The 27,455-nt window shown below is 35.5% G+C and overlaps 2 protein-coding genes across 2 annotated transcripts; one reads left to right on the top strand and one right to left on the bottom strand.

Moving 5' to 3' along the window:
- Positions 1-2,103: 2,103 nt before the first annotated feature.
- Positions 2,104-7,975, bottom strand: LOC147866640 (homeobox protein knotted-1-like 7). Its single transcript, XM_087317091.1, has 5 exons — positions 7,130-7,975; positions 6,280-6,400; positions 5,397-5,632; positions 4,696-4,827; positions 2,104-3,080 (listed from the first exon to the last, which is right to left on the bottom strand). Exons 1-5 carry the CDS (start codon positions 7,829-7,831, stop codon positions 2,940-2,942), a joined length of 1,332 nt encoding a protein of 443 aa, XP_087173217.1. The 5' UTR covers positions 7,832-7,975; the 3' UTR covers positions 2,104-2,939.
- Positions 7,976-21,670: 13,695 nt separating this feature from the next.
- LOC147866639 (cysteine-rich receptor-like protein kinase 26) lies at positions 21,671-26,483 on the top strand. Its single transcript, XM_087316767.1, has 9 exons — positions 21,671-22,407; positions 22,640-22,744; positions 22,856-23,029; positions 23,312-23,436; positions 23,818-24,028; positions 24,479-24,710; positions 25,065-25,206; positions 25,505-25,774; positions 26,370-26,483. The coding sequence occupies exons 1-9, from the start codon at positions 21,798-21,800 to the stop codon at positions 26,481-26,483; spliced, it is 1,983 nt and encodes a 660-aa protein (XP_087172893.1). The 5' UTR covers positions 21,671-21,797.
- Positions 26,484-27,455: the final 972 nt, after the last annotated feature.

The following is a 27,455-nucleotide window of genomic DNA, read 5'->3' as shown; positions in this document are numbered from 1 at the left end:
CAAGGGGGGTTCAAAAAGAGTAATTGATCTCCCACACCATGAAGAAATGACAAAATCCAATCATTGTCAACTTCTCATCTACGTGGATCTCATGTGAGCTATAGAGAATCTTATACAAAAATTAGCGATATGAAACCCTTAACAATAGGGAAATCTAAGCAATGTGTAGCTTGTTGAACCATGTCACTTAAACCCTAAAGAAATTGTTAAACGTGTTTATTTATGAGTATTAAGTGATGTGGATATTATATGCATTGCTCAATCTACATAATGGTGATGCAAATCATAACGTAGATTAAGTTTTTTACTTTTTTCAATGTAATCCACAATGGTAGGCTAAATAAGGAAATCGGTCATAAAACCAACATCCTAAGCATATGATTGTCTATGATTGTTGAGGATAATTCACGATTCACGAACTATTTCCCTCACTTGGCCCATTATCACAACAACACAAAATGTGAAATGAACTAGATAAAATAAATTGTTGCTAAGGGGGCCACCTAACAATCCTAATAAAAAGATGAAGCACTAATATAAAGTTTATGCAAATTCATAATGATCAACGATCACTAAAAGTTTGTGGTATCTCAAAGCAATCTAAAATACGACATTGGCCATATTAGCAAAAACACAGAAGATTACAACATCAAGAGGCGTGAGAATAATGTTGGTAAGCATACATATTGGCACTCAAAAGAGTAAAGACTGAAACATTAGCCCAATACAATGATACAATGAGACATGGCATCGTAGAACCACCAAAATTTATAAATCAATAATCTAGTGCATCCTTTACAATATAAAATCAATAATCTATTCCTAGCAAAATTGCATATTGTACTTAGTTATGCAATAGAGTATCAAAAGAATTAAGAGTGAGGACGAACTTCGAAGACACCATAAAGAGAGTATGAAACCCCAAACTCCCTTTCCAAGAAGGAATATTCATATGGCGTCACCATTCAAGCGAATACCTATTACCAATGGCATGTGTTGCTTATATGGGGCCACCTTAAAAGACTTTGCTCACACGTTTCTTTGATGTAATGTGGGAAAAACAGATATGGCCATATAAGACAAGTGTTTTTGGGTCCTTGACGGTAGCATTAGAATCTTCAAACCCATGAGCGTTTGCAAAGTGGAGGCTTTTTATACCTTCAGAGGTGGAGATTTCAACATAAAAGAATCCTTTCCATTTTCTAGGAAACGAAGTATATAGCTTGCAAAGCACATTCATCGAGGACTCATGCTTTGGCAATTAATATTGATATAATCAATTGGAAATTAACGCAAACTTAAGGAGACAACCATATATGTATAATTTTTGTGATTCATTATATCATGCACAATCCATTACCTTAATAATTCTTTAATGTGCTCTTGATTCATAGTGGAATTTTATTGGGTAGACGAACGATATATTCTCTATATCCAAGAATAAGAAAAACTTCTTTGTATTATTCTTGTGAATAACACTAGTGATTAAGTGACCATGGAGTTGTACAATTGTTCAATATTGTATAGATCATTTGAAGGGTAAATGCAATGTTTTTAGGTAATTATGTCAACATATAGAGGTTTTTTGTAGATTTCCTAACATGCTCAGCTTCAAAAAAACAATGTTTTTCTCAACAAAGAGCATATGCCCATAAATATATAGATTCTATATACAAAGAACAAACATAAAGCACCACCAACATTGGAACATCGACCAATTCCCATATTCTCAATCAACACAATGACAACCCCAAAGGGGGATTCATCGTCGAGGCATGAAAAATCATCTTATACAACTAGACATAAAACTCAATCTAAACATATAGAAAAAAAGAGATTGCAGTTCAAAGGATAAGTGCTTTTTTGGTTCAAATTGGAGTAGCATTTGGGCAGAAGGCCATCCAAAACAAGGAAGGTCCAAAGAGAGAATGTACAAGGATTTGCAAAACCTTATAAAGAAAAAACAAAGGTAAGTAAAGCAGAGAGACTTAGAGAACAATCTCAAAAGGAATCGATGGTAAAAGCTGAAGATATGCTAGAAAAGATGAAGAAAGGCATGTTACAATAGACAATACCAGAAAGGCTGAAAAAAGGCATGTTACGATAGACAGTTAGACAGTATGTACCAGAAAGGCTGAAAAAAAGCCTGTTCCAATAGACAAAACTACAAAAGGCTGAATATTCTCTATTTTTTTCTTGAGAAACACATTGCTTCTTTTGGTTAATACTTACTACATTTGGCAACAACAGAATGCTTAGACTGGAACGTGGTGTTCATAGCATAAAAGCAGAAATATTATTGCCTTAGTCACCTAAACTAAATGTATGTATATATATAATTTCTACCTATATAAATTTAACTTAGGGTAAATATGTATGTATATCTTATATATAGTTATTGTCTCTAACTAAAATATGAACATTGCTTATATATCATCTCTATGTAAATTATGTAATACAGCTAATAGTTCTTCTTCATTTTGACAGCTCTCTACTGATCAATCCCACCATATCACAGTGACTACATATCTTCAGGCTTTTCCATATGATGAGGAGGGGCAATACATATAAATCAGTCCTATAGTCAGCTAGGAATAGTTGATGGATGAAGAAGCCATTGATTGAGAAACGGATACATATATATATATAATTTTCATGGACACACACACCCACCTTCTCTCTTTTTGTATATATTGATATATATATTCCCCCAAAAACAAACCTGATATGTTATAGTTCTTCTGAATCTTACTTTGTTAGACTTGTCTCTGTCTCTGTCTCTGTCTCTATAGATATCCACAAAAAAACCCTGTTTGGCTATATTCTTCTTCTTCCAACATAAGTAGCCCATGATGTTTTTCATCTCACCATATCTGTTATATTGATCATTCTTGTGAGTATTTGGTTTTTTCTTTTTTCTTCTGTTTGCTCTTTCTCTCTTATCTTTTACGTTTGGACTTGAGAACAGAGGATGATGATGGGTTGCTGTGCCAATTCCTCTTTCTCTGGTTGATGAACCAATTGTTGATCTGTTTCAATTGCAACCCTGTTTCCTGAACAAGCCTTGCCTTCTCGTCCTCCTGATCAGAATACACATTAAAAAGCATACCATGGTTTCTCTTACTAAAGTTTATATCCTCTGAAATTATAAACACGCAACTATGCATTGGATATGATCATGATTTTGTCTCGGCAATTGATATACCTTCTCGATCTTCTTCTTTTTTTCTATATATACACAAATTATGACATTAGACGCACAACTATGCATTAGATATTATCATGATTTGGCTGAGGAACTAATTTCCTCCCAATCATTTATATGTACACACATCTATACAGAAGTACCAAAGAGGCAGGATCACGAGTTTGAACCCACGACATATGTTAAAAATACCAAACTTTTATCTATTTTTCTTCGAATTTAAGAAAGAGAGAATGTTGGCAATGATCTCAGCACAGAATACAACATTTCTTTTCCAAAGATCCTTCCATTGGTTACCACGGATACAGAGAGGATCCAATGGTCAGGACATCACGAAATCATAACTTCCTTTAGATGTTAAGAAATTTGCAACTCTGCACTATTCTCATTAACTAAAGATATGTAGAAGTTACCACCTTATTAAGGTGTTGGGTACCTGCTTGCATGGGCTGGGAGCTCGCAAGCAACAAGGTGGATCACAGTAATAGCCCTCATGATACAGAGGATTTGTAATCAAGGTGAAGCAACTATAATGAAGATAAATGGAATAATTATTATTTAGTTTAGGGCTGAGTTTTTTCAAAATGCAGTTGTGTGTGTTTTTTGCACCAAGATTGGATTACATTGAAGCCATTTTTGCTTGTCTCAATATTTTATGGAAATGTGACATTTTGTGTCAAATCACATTACAAAAACCATTGCCTTCCTACAAATCAATAGCATTATGTTTATAATTTTTAAACTTTAAATGCTGTAGTGTAATTCGTAAACTTTGTGGTAACTGGTTTGTAGCTTAGGTCATGGGCTCAAAAATTTGTGAGCAATGGGTTTGTCATTGGTCTCATAATAACACTCTCCAAAATTTTAGTTGAGATCATACTAACTATGAAACATTTTCCATGAACCAATGTTAATGAACACAATTTTTAGCTGTAGCAAATTGATGATTCTTGTCATAAACCACGTAGAGCATGATGTTAGACTGCTTGACATACGATTGACATATATACTTTCACAAATAAATTTAGTGTGAAGATTCGAACATTCAAGCATTGAAAAGTTATGTACTAAGTAACATCTCGTAGGTGAGGGGGTAGTTAGCTAGGAACTTTGATAATAACCATCTTAAATATTTTGATTTACAAAAGCTAAAATATTAGGTAGTACTCCATAACTAGCAGTTATAGACGCCAAACACAATGAATTCTCTAATGTGAATTATATTATGACAACTTTAAGCTGTATGATTGTAACCCTGTCAGATAGATATTATGCTTATCGACTTAGAGATTGAAACAAAATCACGGAATAATTTTGCCTAATTGTTTGAAGATTCAATTGTTATGCAATCAGGATTCTAAGCTCATTATGTAACGTAAGGAGGTAAAACAAGTATTGCAATAGAAGTCCAAGACTCAGAACATCTCAATGTGAATCATAAAACCCTAAACCCTAAAAACCCTAATGAGTAGATGATCAGCATTACTAACCGTTGGATAAGGCCATTTGGCATGAGATTGCCACCATGACTTGAGGATGGAGGTGGTGTCTCCCGGCAACTTCCCCGCCCGGCGCTTGCGAAGGATCTCCTCTCTCACGTCCACAATCCGTTCCTTGTATCCCTACAATCCATTCATTCATTCCATCATCCAATCGTCCAGTAACCCACATTATAATACCTCAGTGCCTTAGTTCCCTAATCAATGGGCAGTTTCCGGAAGGAAGCCATAAAATGGGCGGTTTCCGGAAGCCATGATAGGGGCTCTCCCGGACGCCATGAAAAGGACAGTTTCCGGAAACCATGAAATGGACGGTCTCCGGCCGCCATGAAATGGGCAGTTTCCAGAAGCTATTAGAATTGACTGAAAACCACCCACACCCATATAATCCACACCTGATCTTGCAGGGTAGGGCTCTGTCGAAGTAGCACATTCTATTTCATCACGATGATGCCATACTTAAGAAGAGCCCTCCCCTAGTTTTTCTTGGAGTATTTATTGATCATATGCCTTAATTGATTATGATTATAGAATGACTAACGGTTAATGATTAGTCATGTTAGAGATCAATTATCAAGGATTTTCCATTAGGTGATAAACGATGGGTGATGGATGCCATTATGAGTATGATTATACAATGATTAATTGCTAATTATTAGTCATTAGCGTTTAAATGGTCTGTGATTCCTTACGTTTTTCAGCTCATTCTTGAGCTCTTGTCTGACTCGCTCCATGAGAGTTCTTTCGGTTTCTGAGGGAATGAGAGGTCCATAGCCGCTAGTGTCATGCTGATGCCCATTCATTTTATCGGCGAGAAGACTGTTACCTATATCTTCATCTTCATGATCGCCATCGCCATCGCCATCGCCATCATCATCATCATCATCATCAGACATGGTAGCCCCTGTAGCTTCTCCAGGAGAAACACCTGTGTGGACAAGAACCATCAAAATCTCTCGACACATTTTCTTCTTGTCCTTTCCTATTTAGGTTATAAATTAATTATTCGTGTGTTCACAGAAATGATAGAATTTTTTCCGCGAATCTTTATCATCAGAATAACTTAGGGCTTTTTATGTCTGGTCGTTAAGAGTAAAGGAAAAGAAAAACAGGCGCAGAAAATCAGGCTTTCGACCGCTCTGTACTGTCTCCACGGAATTGGGGCTCCGGGTCAAAAAATCAAATCTCAAAATTAGTTTCTCATCATCATGACAGTTAGTTCTGGCTGAAAATGCAGCCTTTCATCAGTGTCAGTCTAATCGAGAAATTAATGAGTTCGATCTCTCCTAATGGCAATTAGGGTTTTATCTCTTGGCAAAACAGTTAATGGACTAGTACCCCATCGGTATACCGGGATTCAAAAGAGACTTAGGTTAAACCACATCTTTCATCCTTCGGTATTAAGGTTTTCTTCCACATACTTAGGTTTACATCGCCATTATTAGGAGTTACATTGACATAATTTGGGTTTTAATTAACATGATTTGGGGGGGGCGTTTATATCGACATGTTTAAGGATATGCAGAACAGAGGAATCTCTGAGTTGTAAAGCTATTAACGGTATGTATAGGATACCTGTTAAAGTTAGCAGAGACTGTTCAATATCCCAGCACGCCATCACAGCATCCATGGCGTGCACCTTCACGTGTTGCTGAAGCTGCTCTCTGAATGTGCAGAGTAGAAGAACATAGTGTGCCTGCGCATACAGTGAAATAGACGGTAATCAATAGGACTACCATATAATTAGTGGTTAGTTATGTCATTAATTACTCTTTCAAGGATCAGCAATTTCCATTAATTAGAGTTGGCTAGCAAATCACGTCACTAATCGGCGACTTAATCTCATAATCCTGATTATAATGAAAAGCAGATTAAGCATCTGATTAGAACGACCATAGCAAGGTAGTTAAGGTTGTAATTGAGTAATATTTGGCAAATTAGGGTTCTAGTTAGAGTAATCACTAGGGAATTAAGCCTGCAATTAGAGTGATCTTAAACTATTTAATCTTTTGATGAGGGTATTTAGTGGGTTTGGATTAGAATGCCTTGCAACTTAAGTTTCGATTACGATTATAATTAAGAAATTAATTAGCAAAAACAAACAGCTGGTAGTTAACAACAAAAAACTTAGAACGATTAGTTATTCGTACAACCCACAATAATGATCAAAGGAATTACAATGAACTGAAATAATGCACAGATAATCGTTAATATAGGCATACATACATACATGAAGAGAGGAATATCTCTGCATGAATAATGTATACGCAGGTATTTAAATACTGGGAAAAAAAAGAAGAATATAAGAATTAAATGTCTATAATACATATAGACAGAAAGTTTATGTATTTATGTATGCATGAGTTTATGCTTACATATACACAGAAGAATTATTACTTATGTGTGCACAAGAAGATGAAGTTACCATGAATTGATCGAGTTCTTCTTTGTCGTCAGTAGCATCAATAAGTTTCTGATTTAGATGAACCGAGCTTCCATTCCCAAGGATTTGAAGGTATTTAGAGTTAATCTGAGGAGATCGAGCAATCTGGGCATCGATTAATGGCAACTGATCCACGGGTGTGGCAATACGAAGGCAAGAGACATGAGCAGAAAGAAGTTGATTGTACAAAGGATGTACACTTATCTCTGCTTTCAGTCTAGATGATGGTGAAGTATTTGGTTGGAGAAGGCATTGCAGCGATGGGGATGGTGAAGCAGAGACAGCAGCAGGATCTGAGGTCAGTATTAAGCCATTGCTATGGGGATTGAGAAGATCTGTCTGCGCAGTATTGTTATTGTTATTGTTTTGACGAAGATCTGCTGCAGAGGAGGAAGTGTGGGTCGTGGAATTCTTAGGGTTTGCAGGAGATGAGGAAGAAGGAAGAGTTTCATGATGAAGATGCAGGATGCCACGAGGATGTATATTGAAATCTCTGCAATTATTATTATTATTACTGTTATCAATTCTCCAGGGTTTCTCAGCATCATTTATATCCTGCTGTTTCTGATGCTTCATAATCTGTTGCAGATTATGGTGAGGATGATGACTACGATGAGAATTTGATATATTGTTATTGTTATTGCTACCATTAGTTAGCCATGTGGGAGCTTTCTGATCCTCCATGGCTGATCAGGAAAGAGGCGAAATCCCTTATTTGCTTACAGTTTCCTAATTCCTCTGCTCAAATGAGAAGGCCTGCACATTACTGTTCTAATGCACGATTTGGAACCCTAAAAAGAAACTTAATTTTCTACTTTACGTGAAAGAAACCCTAGTTGTTCTTCTCAAATGGACAACTCTTAACGATGGCGTCTCGTCTTGCTCAAAGTGAAAACCCTAACAATACTGAGTTCCTCTCCGTTTTTTGCTGTGAAAAAATCCTAAAAAGAGTGGCAAGCTCTTTCTGAAGCTCGAATGGAAACCCTAAATGGCGATGGTGTACTTCTTCAATGAGTTGATTTTGAAGAAGGCAGAGAAGAAGCCATGGATGGGCATGGCCATGAAGGAGAGAGAGAGAGAGAGAGAAGGGGTGAAAAAAGGAAGAAGAAATAAAAGATGATGGGATGATGTGTTTTGGGTTTTTAAGGGTTCATTTACACTGCAGACATACCAGACATCACATTATCATTATCATTTATTTATTTTATTTTATTTTATTTTATTTTTATTTTATTTTCACATTTGTTATTCTCCCTTTTTATCCTTTATTATTGTCTTCCTTATTTTTATTTTTATTTGCTTTTTGTGAGTAGTTTTTCTATTTTGTAAATCAAATATTTTATTTATTTATTTATTGCATACCTGTTTTTTTTTATATGTTTATTTATTACATCTGTCATCAATGTACATGTTTTCTTTTTAGTTATTCTTCTAATTTCTTTTTTGCTCTTCTTCTTCAGAATAATAACATTATATTTTTCATATTTATGCTGTCTTTTTGTTTTTTTAAATGCCATTTTATTTTTTTATTATTTATTTTTTTATCAGTGTGACGTGTGTGCAACTTTGGTTTAGGACCACATATCCTGTCTCATTTTCTGTTTCCTTATGTTATGCTTTTGTATTTTTCCTGTTCTTTCTCTCTCTCTCTCTCTCTCTCTCTCTCTCTCTCTCTCTCTCTCTCTCTCTCTTCCCCCAAAGGTATAGATAGGACCACATTCTCACCCTCATCACAACCAACCATTCATTCATTTCATCATCATCGTGGTCTTCACCGCTCTTTGTCGTGTATGACGCTCTAGCCTAAGCATAAAGCGTGCACATAGCAACACAGGTTCTGACAATATGGCATTCCGCTCGTTGCATCTTGCATATGTGCATGTGTCGGTTGTGCCGCTAGGCCAGGGGATTTAAAAGGGGCTGACAACAACAATGGGTTCTTATAGTAGTAGCAGTAGTAGTAGTTTGTCAAATCGTGAGATGGCCCCCGCCCATTTGCATATTTCATAAGCATCGGTGAGTTATGTATATGTACATATATGGACTAGGTTGCCTCACAACATGTTTGAGTTTGCTCTCATAGTGGCATGTCATTGTAAGCACATAATTGGAAACGTGTTTTGTCCACCCCCTCCTTTCATCTTCTTGGCATGACGTACGTTGGGGTTGAGTCCTGACCTCTGGGCTTCTATTAATGTGGTGAGATTTCAGATCTGGAAGCACTTCATTGTCTATGTGATAATAGGTGGACTTCAAAGCATGCTATGATTGTTTTTTTGAAAGAAAAAAAAACCATGCTATGATTGGTGGGCCCATTTATCCTCGACTCAATATGTTCATCATTTGGGTTCCAAATCTTCCATAAGATAAATGTCAATGTGAAGTTTTATGACCTTCTAGTTTCCACAATAATTCTATATGACCTTCAAAACTTGATTGGTGAAATACCATACATACTATATATTATTATAGGTTCACATGGGTTTTCGTAGTGACCAGGGTTTGTGATATTCTTGTCTCTGCCAATTTGTTGTATGATATAAGGGCATATGCAAGCTTGAATCAAAAACAGATAACAAGCTAATATTCATTGCTTGTATATTTCATATGGAAATTGTACACATGGGCAAATTATTCACTGCACATAGGGTTAGAACCGTGAACACATGTGCAAATTGAATCTATATTTCACTTTCAAAGAAAGGGGGCAAAGGCAAGAATTTCTGGTTCCTTCTTTGCACCAATTTAAGGTAGGTAGATAGTTTGTAATTATAGTTTTTAGATCATTCATAAAGCCAAAGTTGAAACTAGTGGATATTGTTCTCGTGTGAAAGAGTTGTATCAAAACCCAAATGTATTTCATATTGGTAGTGTTAATGACACTATTTTGCATAGACATTAATTCTTGCTTTTACACGCGTATATCGTTCATTTGTTTTCTCTCAACTAGATGCATGGGTTGAATTGTTAATTCCAATAGGGCCGCACCGCCTCGCTTACATAGACATGCATGATACGCACAAAATAACACATTATGATAATAATAATAATAATATGCTCTCCTAAATTACTAGAATACTCCTAAGTTTTTTTAAAGTTACCAAATTTCTAGGTACCCCGACTTTTCAATTATATCAAATTAGCACTAATTTTTAGATTACCCTGTTGTTCATTACCGGGAATCTCGTATGCTTACTAAAACAAAAAGGATTATTATGTGTTTTGATTACCTGATTAGCAATAGTAATCAAATTGATGGTTCAATCTATATGTACCCCCCTATGCGTAGAACTCTAGGAAATATGCTAGGGTATGTGGGAAGATGAAGATAAGTTGTATGGCTAGGAGGAGAGCCGAATCATGGTGTGTGTGTGTTTGTTTGTTTTGTCATTTGGCTTACACCTCAATTCCTTGGAAAACGAGTACATCCTAAGTAATACTAAATACTAGTCTCTTTAAATGATTGTGCATCATTCATGACATGCATTCACACCATCAATAGCACAATCATTGATTGTTCTACCATTCATTTCGAAAATAACACAAATACATGCATGGCCTTCGTGAGATGACCATGTGCATTGTGGGCTCCACAGTATTATGAACAAAGTCTTGTCGTAATGACATGTCTTGTCTCCTCTTCATGTATCGTTTTTAGCGTTTGGGGAGTTGGAGCATGTCCTTACACCATTAATCTCTTTCCCTCTCTCTATGTACATATATATATATGTCCCTCAAGTACCCTTTTTTTAAAACTAGATTGTCATCGTCCACATGATCCTCTAAAAAAACAACAAGAAGATTTGTCATCCATTATTTTTCCATGCAATGCTTCCTTCATGATAAAATTGCACATGTGTAAATGTTTTCAATATTGTCTTTCCATGACGATAATTCTTGCACTCTTTTCGTATAAATGGTCTCACCAACTTGCATGTGTTGTAAATTGTGGGGCTAAAACATAAATTGTTGGAATGACTTCAAGGACCGACTAGAACCATGTTAATAAACAAAGGAATAATTGCGATGAGCTAGCCATAAGTTTTATCATTGTATTATGTATATTAAAGAGAGGAATAGTTGCGATGAGCTAGCCATATGGCTTATCATTGTATATTAAAGTACTTTACAGGCACTAAAGTAGCCCTTTACTTTTTTATGATTATTCCTTGTTAAGGAGACAAATAAGGTGTGCAAAATAAATACCCATAGTTCACCGAAACAAAATATATTTGGAACAAAGCTTGAAACTAAGCAACTCACACTCTATTAACAATTGAAAAACGATAGTTTAAGAAGAATGAACTTAATCAAAATATATTTCCAAAAACTGGGTTCATCTTAAAAAACACCAAGGAAGATATTGAATACCGTTAATTTTTATTAGAATTATTTATCTTTGTCTTAATGTCGAATGTTCAAAACATTAACGTTACAGTTGTCATGAAGAATATTCCTTACAATTTCGTCAATACTAAGTTGATTTATACTAAGATAACAAAATCCAAACTCTTTCAATATGGATAAGTTGGACCAATTAAAACTAGAAATTTGGTAAGATGTACATTATCTTTAAATCAATGCCAAGGTAGGTTATCAATGTTAGCCGGTTGCCAAGTGAGTATGGTTGGTTGTTTTACATATGGTCATTGATGAATCACTAAGGGATGTTACAAACCATTATACATTCAAGACCAAGATAAGCATTCGTAGGCAAGACCATTGCCTATATCAAGTACTTTGTTGCGAAAGTTTCACAGTAAATTAAATGGGGGTGGGGGGCTTGTAAAGCATTAAACATTCTAAGTGCGACAAATAGAAGAAAGGGAGAAGACAACGCCCATGCATTTCCAATAATTCCCCAAATGCCATTGGTTACCCTCCCAAAGAGAGAAGTAAGGATGAATTGGTCATATTAATTGAGCAAAATGGGTTGAATTATCCACAAAACAATAAAAAACATGCATATAATTGCTATTTCTAGGCTAACTAGGGTCATTTGGAGAAATAATGAATATGTGTAACGTAGGGACATTTGGGAAACAAAGAAAAACCTTCGAGGTATTTGGGTGTTTTTCCTTAAAAGTAAGTGCAAATGGAATATTGAAATTGCCAGCAGAAAACAAACCAGATCATTTGACAAGTTGAAGGAATCTCTAGTGTACAATGGTTATGTTATTGATGAGCGACGTGATAATCATTAGGAACATAAGATGTTGATTGCAATTAGAGGAAACCGTAAATTTTAAGACAGATTGACCCAAATTTTAATAAACATATGTTTATGTGTGTATAATTATAGTGTCAAAAGCAACTAAATCCAGTTGAAATGATGCCAATTTGTGTTCATGATAGTAAGAATACAGTTGCAAGTGAACCATTTCATAGTTTTTTTTGAATAGTTATGTAAGAAAGTTCTTCTATGTTGGTTCCCATTCATATGTGCATGTTTGCTTTTGGTTTGATACATAAGAATAATCATGTGCCCACTGTAGTTTTGAAGAATGCGAATACATCTAGATAGTTAGGAAACATTGGAATGTGTAAGTCATAAAATTTGGTGAGCAAAATAAACTATTAGGTTCGACTATGTAATCTCCCCATTCGTTTCCCTTTTTTACAATTTGCACCTGACAATTTTCTAAAGGAGAATGTCATAATTAGCAATCCAATCATCAAAATTCTTATGTTTTGTCTGTATCAACCCATATAAAATGTGTTGTTGTGTCTTATTATCGTTTGGGAAACAAACAAACAACATCAATTTTACAGTCCCGAGATAGTGTGATGTCTCATTACATGTGGAAGAATTAAAGATGGATGTCTTAAAACAGGGTTGCTTATCAAATCCTTTTCAAGCCTCATCATGCTCATCATTGTGACCCCACGAGGATTTCAAAACAAAATTAAAAGGTCCCATCTTCTCCTTCAATTCTCAATAAATATGCAAAAATTATCCCTCGGTGAAATTTCATTGTCCCCTACCCAAACAAAACATGAGACATTTTTTGGGTTTCCGTCCTTGGTGCATGCTTGAGGTACATGTCTTCACTCGTGCATTTGATTATGTTGATGCTAACTTAGGATGGTTAAACCTCGGTAAAAGACTTTTCGTCATTATGATATTTCGATTGTGTTCATTGACAACAAAACCTCCATGGTAACACTTGCAAAGTGTGCAATATTTTATTTCAATTACAATCGGTGAAAGAAAAGCAAAGAAGGCTACTTTTACTTCACCTTGTTCTTGAAGAATTGATGGGAATAAATAATAGGTCTCATAGTACGAATAGTCAATAAGAGAATAAGAGGGCAAAGAATATACCAAAGTTGCATCAAATTATATTCAACTAAGAGTAGAAGTTTATTCTCATCCTTATTATGTTAACTTTTCCAAATATATGCTTGGCAACACGAATAAATCATATTGATAAAGTTGTTACGTCATAGAACAAGTTTTGCATCCCAATGTATTATGTAACACAAATAGTTGGCTCACTCTACAATAGAATCACAATTTTTACGCATTTTTCTAGCATTTGAGCCTCGTTTTCTAGCATACCTTACATGTTTTATAGTTAAAATATAACCAGAATTATTGCTATCGTTCGTTGATCCAATTGCAATTGGCCATGGTAGGTATGCCTATGCCACCTTCCAAGATTGTGCACAACTTCAAACTTTTAAGATTTATGAATGGTCACTTAAATTCATTTGTTGTAATATAAGTCATTCCTAAACTTTATTGGAGAAAAGTACTAGCTCCTTAAAGATTTTGAGAGAGACTCAGCCTTATGTGTAAGTTGCAAGCCTTTATGCTAGAAACAAAATATGTCTTAATTTAGTTAAACATATGAACACACTTCATAACATTTTGCATGAGTTGATCCTTCTTAGTGATGATATTGGATGAGTTTATATGATCACCAATAATGGCGTGTTACTGCATTGAATCATCTATATTTTAAAAATCAACATTAAAAAATCTTCATATTATTTAAAATAACAAAATTTTCCTTGACAACTTTGGTTTCATGGTTTCTATGATTTCAAGTGGAGATATACATCTATGTGATAGTAAACCACGAAGTCAACAAGTGATGGAGCTGAGCTTTGTCTCCCTACGTAGATGGATGTTGACGTTTTTGAATAATCTGAAACAGCTTGAGTTGCGACTTGCAATAGTAGACAAATGACAAGTTTATAGTTAAACCTAGTTCACAATGGGGGGATAGATGAATTTGTGTGTTGTTGTGGTGGCACACTAGTACTCAACGGGCATCCAATGCTCCACCAAAACATGTTTTGGCTAGTCAAGCATCCATATGCCTTTGTGAATGTTTTATGTATTTGTTTAACATCATAAGCTCATTAATAATTTTGCGGGCTTAAACTTACTAAATGCACAACTTGACTAGAGAGAGATGTGATTGCCCTACATGCAATACGAACTACCCACGTGCCAGTACCTTTCCAACTAGCTCTACGTTTCTTCAATTAGACCATATTCCCACTTGCAACAAGGTCCAAATGGTGCATTCAATGACCCAATGAACCCGCATTACCTCAATTGGACCACATTTTTGTTTACTTCTAATTATGCTCCATACAATACATGTAGACTAAAAATGTGTTGGCAATTGGCATATACCTACCATAGTGCACCAAGGGACTGTCTTATTTTCTTGGAAAATAGGATTTTCATTACAACTCTTTGAATCACAACTTACAAGACCAACTCACTTTGCTTTAAAATATTCTATTCACTTAGAGGATTCTCAAGCATAAATGTGAACAATACATGCAAACCGAAGCCAAATGTCCTAGCTTAACCTCATAAAAAGCAAGGTGAGTAGGACTACAAAAAAGTGCATGGATCACATATAATTCAAATGGCATGACAACTACTTGGACACGAGAGAACGATGGATGCATATAAGTCAGTGGTCACACACGACATGCTAGGATGTGGAGTACAAGTAATGATGTGTTGGAGTCCAGGGTAATCTTTGTATGCATTACGATTGTAGAGTTTTTTATGTAACAAATTTACCCCATGGGTTAGTAAGGTTAAAAACGATCATAGTTATGACAGTTATTCTTACTAATGTCAATTTGAAACCGATCTTTTATTTAAAGCTTCCCCCACCCCCTCCAATAATGGAACTATTTGTTTACTTTGAAGACCATGTCTTCAATGACATGGTTGAACTTCTCATTATCACGTGCCCTTGGGAGACATCATTTTCATCTAGTCATTTTCACACTTGTTCTAATGCTTAGCTTAACAAGAACATTCGTATCAATCACGCCCCTTTTTGTTTGGCTTTATGATAATATTTGTTTTTAATGAATTCTTGCCCTTCTTCAAAGCTCACACTAAAATGCTCTAGAGTCTAGACACACACACACACTCTCTCTCTCTCTCTCTCTCTCTCTCTCTCTCTCTCTCTCTCTCTCATGTGTTATTAGTACCACCTAGGCCATCAATGACCCCTCAAACAAACATTCACTTCACAATTGTACATCCACTCATCTTGCACCAAACCTTGTTTGGTTTGACGTTGTTATGGATTATTTTCAATCTAATTCAAAATTGGCTAGACCAAGAAAAGGGTGTTGTCATTTGCCCCACCGTTGTTCTCTTTATCTTCAAGTCTCTTCTTGCCTTTAAAGATCACACTTGCTTCACCTCACAAACAAATGTTTCACACCACACCACACCACCCCCTCTCCTCTCCCTTTCAATGTTCTTAACCTTCTCCCCCCCCCCCCCCCCCCCCCAATTTCCCCCAAATACACAATGAGCTTTCCTTCAAATGATGACGTTTCCAAACTAGCACATCAATCCCTTCACCAATAAGTGAGAAAAGCATGGGAATGTGAGATTCATTATTCCTAAATAGGCCCCTAATGAATAGGTCATTTTTGCAACACCAATGTATCATGACTTGGGAGAGATGTGGTGGCTCATGTTTCATACATTACATCACACACCTTTCTCTTCACTACAAAATCTTCTTCTTCTCAAGATGGGCAAACAACGCTCAATCATACATGCTAGAGTCCATCCCTTTGTTTATCATGCACAACATTGCCTTTCACATTATCTTTGATGTGAGATGGAGTGTTGGGACACATGCAAGGAAACTTATATTACATCGCACACATTGCTCTTCACTAAAAATCTTCTTCTTCTCAAGATGGGGAAACAACACTCAATCATACATGCTAGAGTCCATCCTTATTTTTATCATACACTGACACATCATTGCCTTTCACACTAACTTTCATGTGAGATGGGGTGTTGGAACACATCTGAGGAAACTAGTGGATTATGCATATTTTGCTCCCATCAAGCTCATAAGTTTAAGCATCACATTCTACTACAATGCTCGATCTTCAATGCATTCAACTTTTCTTTTCCCACATCGCCAATTAGAACCTCTCCCAACACACATTTTCTCTTGCAACCACAATGCACAATCTCAATTGGGACTTTCTTCAGTACTTGCTTTTCACATTGAGCATTACTAATAAACTCCAAAGACACACTATATGAAAATGTTTTACTTTTATACCATGAGTCATATTTGACTATTGAGGATGAAAATAAAATTGATCTATTCTCTCTCTACCCATACACATTTAACGGGGCATCAAAATGCGTGTTCTTTTTTGTGACATTCATTACTTTGATACAATACTTTGCATTTGACCACATTCAAGCTTCCTTTTAATTCATTGTCAACATGGTCCAATCCTTGTACTCATTCTTGCCAACTTCACTATGTGCACTCTCAATCCCAATGATGATTAGTAAAATGCTTGAACATCTAGAATCATTCCTCAATTCCACACTGTGTGAAAGCACTTTTTATTTTTTATTTCCAAAAAAAAACTCCTTCCATTAGTTATAAAATTTTACAAATGAGACGATTATGTACAAATCCCCGAAGGGACACGATAGTTCCATCTTATGTGGATGCCCACTGACTCAAGAAAGGGAGAGGATGACCATTGTTGGATGAAGGCTATTCGTTGTCTTTTAACTCCCTCGGAGGGCGGTGAAAGCACTTTTTAGGTGATATTTGATCCCCTACAAAGATAATAAAAGATAATAAAATCTATCCATCTCTCTAGTTCCCCCTTGTATATTATGAAGTTAAGCACCAAGACCCCATAAATCACCACGAGGATCCTAAAAACCACTACTTACTAAAGGTATGTGAATGACTCACTTTCAAATGATGTACGTATAGATTCACACACAATTTCCTATATAAGCGCCGGGAGAGGGAGAAAGTTGTGAGTCCATAATATGTAATATACTCGAATGCATTGGCAAACATTCTTTTTCATACGAATGCAAACGAATGTGCATGTTATCAAAACATTCTTACGTTTTTTTACACTTTTTACCTTTAATTATTTTTAAACTTATAATAATAATGAATACAAAAGTATGGTATTTACCATAATAATGTTTCAAGGGTGTTAGGTTAATCAACTATCACATGCATGTATATCACTTGATAGACACGTAAGAGGAATACATTTATTTGTAGATTGGGATGTGTAAATACAATAGTTCTCAAGATGGGAATGATTTTCCAATTTCTATCGGACAATTTCCAATCCAATGGGGCATTAACTGGGTTTATAGTATAGGTTAAGGAACCTTAGAAGCAAGGAAAATATCCATTGTCCATGTTAATGTTTTGCTTAGATATAATGAAGCTAAGCAAAGCACTCCAAGGAAATGCACACATGTGACGGGCTATATCTTGTATGCTAGGATGTAAAAATGATGCACCATTTCTCATATGTTACATATACATGTCACGAGTGCATATGAGTTAATGCCCCAACATTTATGCACCGTCTATTTATTGCTTTTGAGAGTAAGAATCTTGATTTTATTCAACATGAATATTTACTTCTATAAAATATTTATGATCATTTGTTCACCCAAAATTGGGGATATTAATGATATGGAGTTGTAGATGCCACCTATAGAATGCATTAGATCTAAAGGGGAGTTCTAGCTTGCACATGTTTCATTTTGACAATAGTTTGTTCAGTATTTATAGGTCGCATGCACTACTCCAGTATAAAATGTGTATATTCTTCATTCACATGCTATTCCATACATACACATAAACCTACGCCATAAATTTCCTTCACTTAGACTTGCTCATTTACATTACCCTTTCACTCTTGCGATTGCATTATCCAATATATGAAATGCAAATTGCACATGTTTTTATCATTGTTTTGACCACATTGTTGACCCGTAATTGCTGTATGCATCTCAGGATAGAGTGCTATATGAGCGAAGAATAAGTGCGTAAAATGTTGGTACTTTTGGAATTTGTTGTACACAAAGTAGTTGCATCAAGGATAACGTAGATAAAAGTCTATTGATATTGCATACAACCTCCTTATATGATGTTAAGAAAGTGAACATTCAAATGAATGAGCTATGCAATGAAAATGAAGTAGAGATTAATTATTTGTCTTTTCACCAACTATTATAACAATTTACTCCATATTTTTCGGGTACAAGAAATTGTACGTGATAAGTTTTGATAAATGGTGTGCTTGGAGTGAAAAACAAATTATGACATTTAAAATATCTCTATGTGGATGTGAGAAAAGTTTCTCTTCCTCTCGTGTGATCCACATATTTAAGGAAAACCGTCTCATATTTGAGTGATAACACTCGCACACTTTTACGTGTATTGAGTGAGAGAAAAACATTAGTAAAGTAAGGAAATGCATAGAGAGTTTTAGATAAGATTTAAACTCGAGAGTGCATTTAAATGTAACTTGACATAGAAAACCTTTGATAAAATAGTTTGCATAACTATAATGCCTCAATTATTCTAGAGATAATTTAATTAACACAATAATTGAATTCGAATTTGGTACTACTTCATTTATTCTAATGAAAAGCACCCAAGACAATAGGATAGCTCTAAATGGCACACAACCCATGCCGAAGAATAAAAAATGATAGTATTATAAAACAATACACTACGTAAAATCATTGTCATAAATATTATGCAAACATATAACAATGATTGCATTTCCACGATCCATGAAAAAATCAAGAGACAATTGTTTGCATAAAAGGGAACACAAATTTCAAGCACATCTACTTTTAATCTTGTCTTTCACTTCGGTAGAAACATTTGAACACATTGAACGATTTATGCCTTTCAACATACATTTTTGAAAGACAATAATACTTCATTGAGGATCCGCAACAAATAGAAGAACATTTTGATGCTTAACCTAGCCCTAGGTGCATTATGACAAAAGTGTTATTACCCATCATATTTAATGAGCTAATTGGAGAGAGACTTTCCAGGTCTCAACATCCAATGATTGCATAGTTTTAGTTGTAATTCAAAGTTACATTTTTCATCCATTGAAATTGGAATGTTTCTAAAACAACCCGACGTTTTACATCAACTGTCATGACATATACGACCATTTCATTGAATCCAACCACAATTCATGAAAAACATGATGGCATTCTCGTACACTCCAATTTTTCAAAGAATACTTAATATATTCGTTAAAGATGCACAAATCAAGGCCATATACTTGAAAGTTTAAATCTTCTTGATTTGGATTACATTGCTTTCAGTTCACTGATGTTGTCATTGAATGCTGAATAGTAGAAAGGTTGCAATATTATATACACTTGTTTTTAGACATCTTAAGATATGCATTAGTGTATGTGTTCATCCAATAACAACATTGATCCTCTTATCATTTAACATAATAATTTGTATTACTTGGGCTTTGTAAATTACTATTCAACTTGGGCATTCCCCTTTTAAATGCAAGGCAATGCTTTGAATATTGCATATCTAAATGTTTTATCTAGAAAAACCATAAGAAGGTGTTGAGATATCACGGTCAACTAAGTTTAGCCATTTAGTTAACCACTCAACTTAGTAGTTACCTAGAGAGAATCTAATTAGAATGTTGACTAGAAAGTCTTAAATAGGAATTTGTTCCTTGTACTTAAGTGGGATATCTTCTAGATCTCCCACTATCAAGTTCATTTAATATAGGACTTACACCCTTATTTCTATATTCTCCTCACACACATGCACCTTTGCACATGAGATGTATATATACCTCATTGTGGGCATTTTTGTTTTTTGATGTCTTTTAATACAACTTACAAGTAAGATCTTACAAGTAAGAGTTCCTTGAGCTATACTTCTTAATCATCCTCTTGATATTTCTTGACCTTTTCTCAAGATAGTCTAATTATTTGTTAAATCTTAAAAGTAGCTTGGGGTTTGTCCTCACATCCTTCTTGTGGAAGTAGGTACTTGCATTTAGACATTGTTGGAGTGGTTGTCTTTTACTAAACTTTAACGATTAGAGTCTCACAAGTGTTAGTTTACCTTTAGAGATGTTTTATGTTTGTCCATGCATGAACCCGGGTGATAACAAATGGTTCTTCTATGCCACAAAGCTTAAGAGTTGCTTGGGGTGTTTGGAGGAAAAACAATGCCATACACCCTTCATCAAGGTCTTTATCTTCGACTTTATTGTTATGCCACACTTTCTGTTGTGCTTTTTCATTAAGGAGGGTTAGTCGACGAGGAAGTGAGTTTCCTTGTTCTATGTTCTTGAGTTGGCTTGTTAGAGGGTTCACTCCCATCTTCCTCAAACTACAATCCTGAGGCTAGGGACTAAGAATTCCATTTGCATGATAGTTGTCAATGGCCAAACATGTAGGTGTTGAGAGACATAGTAGATGATTAGAAGGCGCATTGGTATGCCAATTCGTCTTGCTAGGGACTTTTAGGACATTAACATTGGAGGACCTAAGGCTTTGTGGGATTGGAAGGCATGATATGTTCACCATTTGCATCGACCATTATTTGATATGACCTTTTCGGCCCACTATTATCATGTATCCGCATATGAGGAACGTAATGGAATCCCTGATGGGTTTTCATGTGGGTTTGAAAGTATCTCGCATCCCTACCTATTATAATTCTACATTTTGTATTGAATACGCTCCTATTTACGAAAGAAAAGATACATCAATTAGTACAAACATCCGATATGACAGACCAGCCCAATGGCAAGGATTGAACTTGGGTTCTCTCATATTGGAGAGACATACCGAAGAGATATCATTGGGAAGAGAGGACAATTTAGTAAATTTCCTAAAAGGTAAATATAGTCTAAATTAAGCACAATCCTAAAACTCTTCAGTAAAATTAGAGATAGAGAGAAGAGCAAATAATAGAAAACAGAGCTTTTCATGCAAGGAGATAGAAACAGAGACGGAGGAGAGTCTTCAAGGTGGCCATTAGCTGTGGTGATGTTGAAGCACCGTCCTACCGGCTATGGAGGCTTACAAACCCTAATAACAATCAGTTTCCTCTGTTGGGTTCCTCTCGCATCCTCACAAGCATCACAAACAAGCAATTTTTTATCATATTTCTATCACACATGCAACTTGTCAACATCATCAAACACCTTTGTGAACCAAACCCTAACCCTAAACCTGACGCTATCCCTAGAGAGCACAGCCGAGGGACTTCAACAACAGTCATCATCGTCATCATCTTCCCTATATGGGAACATAACAACACCATTAAATGCAATGTACCAATGCAGGGGAGATCTAACCTTACCACAATGTGGTGAATGTGTGAAAGAAGCATCAGTCTTTGCAATACAGAAATGTAATTATACGTCTCAAGCCTATGTTTTGCTTGATGGATGTGTCATACGGTATCAAGAGATGCCATTTTTTGACCTCGACATATCTTCTATAGTATGGGGTTGTGATGGTGATCCTCATGGATATGCAGGTCAAAATATACTGACCACATATAGGCATGATGTGGATAAGCTTCTTAAATCAGTTATTGCAGCTGCGTCATCTCAAGAAAGCTTTTTCAACACTAGTTCCATGTCTGATGGCATGGTCGGGGCAGTTAGGGTTTATGGGCTGGTGCAATGCATGGCCTACCTTAGTCCTGATCAATGTAGCTTTTGTCTCTCCAACTTGAATGACTTTGTCTCATCTTCGAGAAATATATGTAGTAACACCCCAGGTGTCCGAGTTCATTATCCAAGTTGTTTTCTTCGTTATGACGACTTCCCTTTCTATGAGGAAAGAAGAAATTCTCCCAGCTCTGGTACCAATGTCGTTCCACCTCGGCCGTCTGCATCGCCATCACCATCACATCCTCACCCTTCCCATTCAGGTACAAAAATTTTGCTTTGTATCTTCTTTCCATATATTAAGTGTAAATTTTTACATGTATATATATCATGATGTTACAAAATGTATGAAAAATGTATAATAGTAATGGCTTTGTACAATTGTATGATATAATAATGGCTTGCACAAGGTAGAATAAGGGCTTGCTTATCCTATGTGTTAAGGTATGTATCATAATGTAAGTTGCAACAATACATTACACGCTCATAATGCAGGCTGTAGTATTGGTTTTGTAGAAGGTATATTAGAGACATGTTGTCCTGTTACAAACACATTCCACCTGAAAACACAAAAGGCTATGGATCGAATAGCTACAGGATGTACTAATGTTGTATGTTTTACTATTAAATAAAACTATACTTTTGTCAACTATGTTTGTTGAATGATGAATATGGGATTGTTGGATTAATTTGAGTCTAGCCACATTGTAGGGAGGCAGATGCCCATTCCAGAAGGACGGGGACCATTTCAAATCACTAAGAATATTCTTGGCATCTCAGGTGGTGTGGTTGCTACCATCCTTGCGATACCATTATGTATATTCCTGCTTTTCAAATTAAGGACTTCAAAAGAAATACCAGAAGAAGTATACAAACAACCCAAAGGTACACATACTGCCCTTGCTTTTGAAACCGAAGGGCATTTGGGGAAATGTTTAATTGAGGGTATTTGAGTAAATTTTCAGAATGGAGGGACATTTGAGTGATTATTTGGAACCTGGGGAAATTCTGGTAATTTTGTATTCATTTCAAAACTCGGAAAGGGTATTCTGGTTATGTTTTTGGTGGTAAGATTCCGGATATCCATGCCCTCCCTAAAAAATGAAAAATGAAAAAAGTCTTAGATTTTTCATGTATCTAGAAAGATTTATTATATTAATATTACAGGTTATTATTTTGTATCACCGACAAACCAGGGTGAGATTTTTTCATTTGATCAGCTCAGAGATGCCTCAAGTGACTTTCACTGGACTAACAAACTTGGAGAAGGTGGATATGGTGCAGTTTACAAGGTATGCTTAAAATTTTACTTGTTGAAGTATCACAACAAAGCTTGTTCATATGAGTGTGAATTTGACGCTTTAAGTAAAGAATGAAGCTAACTGAGATACAAGCACATATCGCAAGATGTATCCACAGGAGACACTTTAGATCCAAAACAAAGAGTATGGGAAGTGAAGTATAGTTAGGATACACTTCTTGAGTTGTTGTCATAGTGTGTCTGCCAGAATATTGAAGGGCTATATACAAAGATCTTCTTTAAAGTTGTGAATGAATTTCATATGGTTTTGGTGTATTGTTATTTCCACCAATTCCATGTAACAATAAGGTTTTTAAATAAAAATCTCATTTTGAGTGCTTATGTCTAAATATAGTATAATCTTGATCACCAGGGAGTCCTATTGGATGGAAGAGAGGTGGCGATAAAGAAACTCCATGCCCAAAGCCAACAAGGGGAACAAGAATTTTTGAATGAAGTCAATATCATATCGACGGTGCAACATCGGAACCTTATACGTTTGTATGGTTGTTGTGCCGACGGATATAAGAGACTTTTGGTTTATGAATATTTAAAGCATCAAAGCCTCGATAGGCACTTGTTTGGTAACTCACCCTGTTTCTCCTATTATAAAGCTATATATCAATGAACGTTGGAATCCTTGAGCTATTTGTATGTATATATTGATTTGCACTCGATGAGTGACTGAGCAAGCACACATCTGGATAGATATCATCCCTAAATTTTCCATGACTTACTTGAATAACTTTCTGTATTAGTTGTACTAGCTAGAGTGGGGTATTCTGGGCCATTTTAAAACTTAATGCAAATGTTCAAAGATGTTTGGGATATGTTTGATGGTTTTCACTATTCTTTGTAACAAGAACATGCATGTATTGATGCACACTGCATTTATGTGCATTTTACTTACAAGTGCACATATAATTATGTATTGTCTCTCTCAGCATATATTATTTTTAATGCCCAACAAGGGGTTTCTCAACATAATGACAAGTACGTAATCCAGTTCTTACAAGATTCTTTATGCTCGGCAGATGGACGGGGTATTCATCTTACATGGTGTGAACGGTATGATATAATCATTGGCATTGCAAGGGGCTTAGCATACCTACATGAAGATTCACGAGTCCGCATTATTCATCGAGATATTAAACCGAGCAATATTCTGATTGATGACAACTTGAGTCCCAAGATAGCTGATTTTGGATTGGCGAGACTTTTCCCAAATGATGAAACTCATGTCTCAACCAAAGTTGCTGGAACATTGTGAGAATCCAATCTATTTTGCACACAAGAATTTATGTAGAAGAGTAAATATAAGAAAACATTCTTTGATGGATTTGATCTGTTGACTCTGCCTGAATTCCCTAGAAAAAGAGATAAAAAATCTGAAAGTACTATTGTATGTAAGATACACTAGGGAATCATGTTTTGTAGGTTACATTCTTCATTGGGTTTTGGTACTAGCTTTTTGAATGATGAGAATTCATCACACATTTGCGATCATATCTGTTGCACTAAACACTGCTATGAGGCATACCAGGGATTTTATTTTATAAGTAACAGACACATGATTTAACTGTTATGCATTATCTTTTGCTGGGATGTGTAATGATGCAGTGGATATCTTGCACCCGAGTATGCAATGCAAGGCCTTCTTACAGAAAAGAGTGATACATACAGTTTTGGACTTGTGGCACTTGAAACAATAAGTGGAAGAAAGAGCATCGATCCTCGTTATAATGAAGGCCTCCTAGACATTGTATGTTAGCATCACTTTTAAGTGTTTTTCATGCATGAACATTTCAAGGTTGATACATTTGTGAACCTTATTTCTTTTATCTGTTTCAAGATTTGTTTTTCTTGCTTGATTTTTTGCATATCTCAAACTTTTCATTTTTGACATGCTATGTTTCAAGGCTTAATTTTGTACATTTGTTATTTTTGGCTTTTCTTGTAACCTGTTTCTGCGTGTTTTCAGCCTTTTTTTATTACCTTTTTCACTTATTTCAAAGCTGTTTTACTGAGTTTTACATTGAGAAGTGCTGGTTTTATTGTAGGCATGGAGATCGTATCTCCGAAAGGGAGAGATGGATAAATTGGTTGATACCAAGTTACATGGAGATTGGGTGAAAGACAAAGCAGAAAGGCTAGTTCAAATTGCACTACTATGTCTTCAAGAGAAACATGAGCAAAGACCACCTATGTCAAAAGTCGTGATTATGTTGATGGAAGAGTCATATGGATTGAATGTACCCATTGCCCCTTCATGGATTAGTGGAGGAAATGGAAATCTGTTATACCCAGTGTTCTCATCTTCATCGTTTTCGGTATCCCCGAAATAGATGACACAAGAACGGATTGTTTGCTAGATTAACATAATCTTACATAATTATGGATCTTCATTTCTACTAGAATTGTAAACCAGGAATAAGAGCTAGCTCTCCTATGAGCAAGTATAGTGAATATATTTTTATGTATATTTCTCAAACAATATAATTGATTGTTTGAGAGCAATAGACAACTGTCTTCGTCTCTTGTATATCAGTGAACAATGTCTTTTGTATAAAACTTGGGCAAGGAAATTTTACATTTAGATCTTACAGGCACTGAATTGGGCTATTGATGAAAACATTTGAATTGAAGGTTCCTAGCCGTCTAAAGTAGAAATGATAACAAGGGCTCTATGAACAAAGGCTACGTGTCATTATGAATGTCTCCTTAATACTCAAACAATCTTTGAGGGTTGTTCTGGCATCGGTGGTATACTATGATAAAAATATGCTAATCGAGCTTCGAGATGTTTTCTGCACATAATCCACTAATCTGAAATCATATTCCCAACAAAAATGATGAAAGCTTGAAGTTATGATTTTGGACTCCTTTTTTGAAGTTTGAACATAAAAATGTGTCCATTTATTTTAGTCCTTTGAGCAAAATAAAGCAACTTTCGAGTTTAAGGGTCTGTGTATGACACCATTCAATTCATTTCTTGTTGAAGTTGGGGAGTTTGATAAGAAAAAGGGGGTTGAGCAATAATTATGAAGCAACTACAAGCAGATAAGGGAGACTTGAGAGTCAGTTTATATGCTACTTCTATGTGTACATACTTCCAGAGAAGTTTGAATCAATCATTAAAGAATTGAAGACTAGGAAAGATGTCATAAAAGTGTCCATGGTATTCAATGTAAAATGAATATTGCTCATACATTTATTACTACCAAAGTGAACTTTAAACTCACATTCTTGAATGAGTGCATCCTGTTAACAAATTATAGCCCCTTCAACTCTTTGTATGATGTTTCCTCTTTCGCCAACTAAAAAGTGCATTATGCACTATTTTGCAGAACAATTTTGCTAGATATCGAGACATGTAATATTGCAAGACATTTGCCTAAGAAACTTAGAAAGCAAATGGCCCGTCATTTGGGCCTCCTTGACTTTATCAGCCACCACATGGATATGGAATCTACATGTTGATGCTCATGATTTTGACAGTCACACCAATGATTTAGAAGATATATACGGTAATATATTTAGTGCTCATTTTGGTCAACCAAGTATTATTTTCATCTGGCAAAACATTTCTATCATTTTGCCTTTACAAGAACGACTTCTATATCTCTTACTAATGCAATTGTTTTCAATCCTTGTGCTAACGAAAACATTTTGTAAAATCACATTTTTATGAGAAAACTATTATGTTTATGTTGCAATTCAGGGAGGAATCCACCTATTAAGCCACAAAGACTCACCCATTATGCAAAGTGGAAGAATCCCACCAATAAAGGCATGGGGAAATGCATGTATCCCATATGACACGAGCATTCTCAAAGTCCTATAAGGAAGATTGGAACAAAGAGAGCTAGAGCACAAAGGAGGGAGGTTCGATAAAAATTTAGACTAAAGAGGAACTTTATATTAAGAAGACTCTATTTTTGTAAGAAATAAATCTAACAAGGTAATGTGAAATTACGCACATCCATTACCCACACTATATTTGATATATAT

This window comes from Azolla caroliniana, unplaced genomic scaffold (genome assembly GCF_043228905.1).
Source record: "Azolla caroliniana isolate FFs.n. ecotype wild unplaced genomic scaffold, voAzoCaro1.0.p SCAF_3, whole genome shotgun sequence".
Taxonomy (NCBI): domain Eukaryota; kingdom Viridiplantae; phylum Streptophyta; class Polypodiopsida; order Salviniales; family Salviniaceae; genus Azolla; species Azolla caroliniana.
Note: the sequence above shows the minus strand (reverse complement) of the source record. Positions and strands in the feature narration are given on the sequence as shown.

Bases quoted from the DNA above. Each gene is read 5' to 3' on its own strand.
- LOC147866640 (XM_087317091.1), bottom strand. From the start codon at position 7,831: ATGGAGGATCAGAAAGCTCCCACATGGCTAACTAATGGTAGCAATAAC. The intron at 6,401-7,129 runs GTAACTTCATCT...CTGTATGCGCAG, and splicing joins AAGAACTCGATCAATTCATG to GCACACTATGTTCTTCTACT. The intron at 4,828-5,396 runs GTAAGGAATCAC...AATGGATTGTAG, and splicing joins TCAAGAATGAGCTGAAAAAC to GGATACAAGGAACGGATTGT.
- LOC147866639 (XM_087316767.1), top strand. From the start codon at position 21,798: ATGTACCAATGCAGGGGAGATCTAACCTTACCACAATGTGGTGAATGT. The intron at 22,408-22,639 runs GTACAAAAATTT...CTCATAATGCAG, and splicing joins TCCTCACCCTTCCCATTCAG to GCTGTAGTATTGGTTTTGTA. The intron at 25,207-25,504 runs GTATGTTAGCAT...GTTTTATTGTAG, and splicing joins ATGAAGGCCTCCTAGACATT to GCATGGAGATCGTATCTCCG.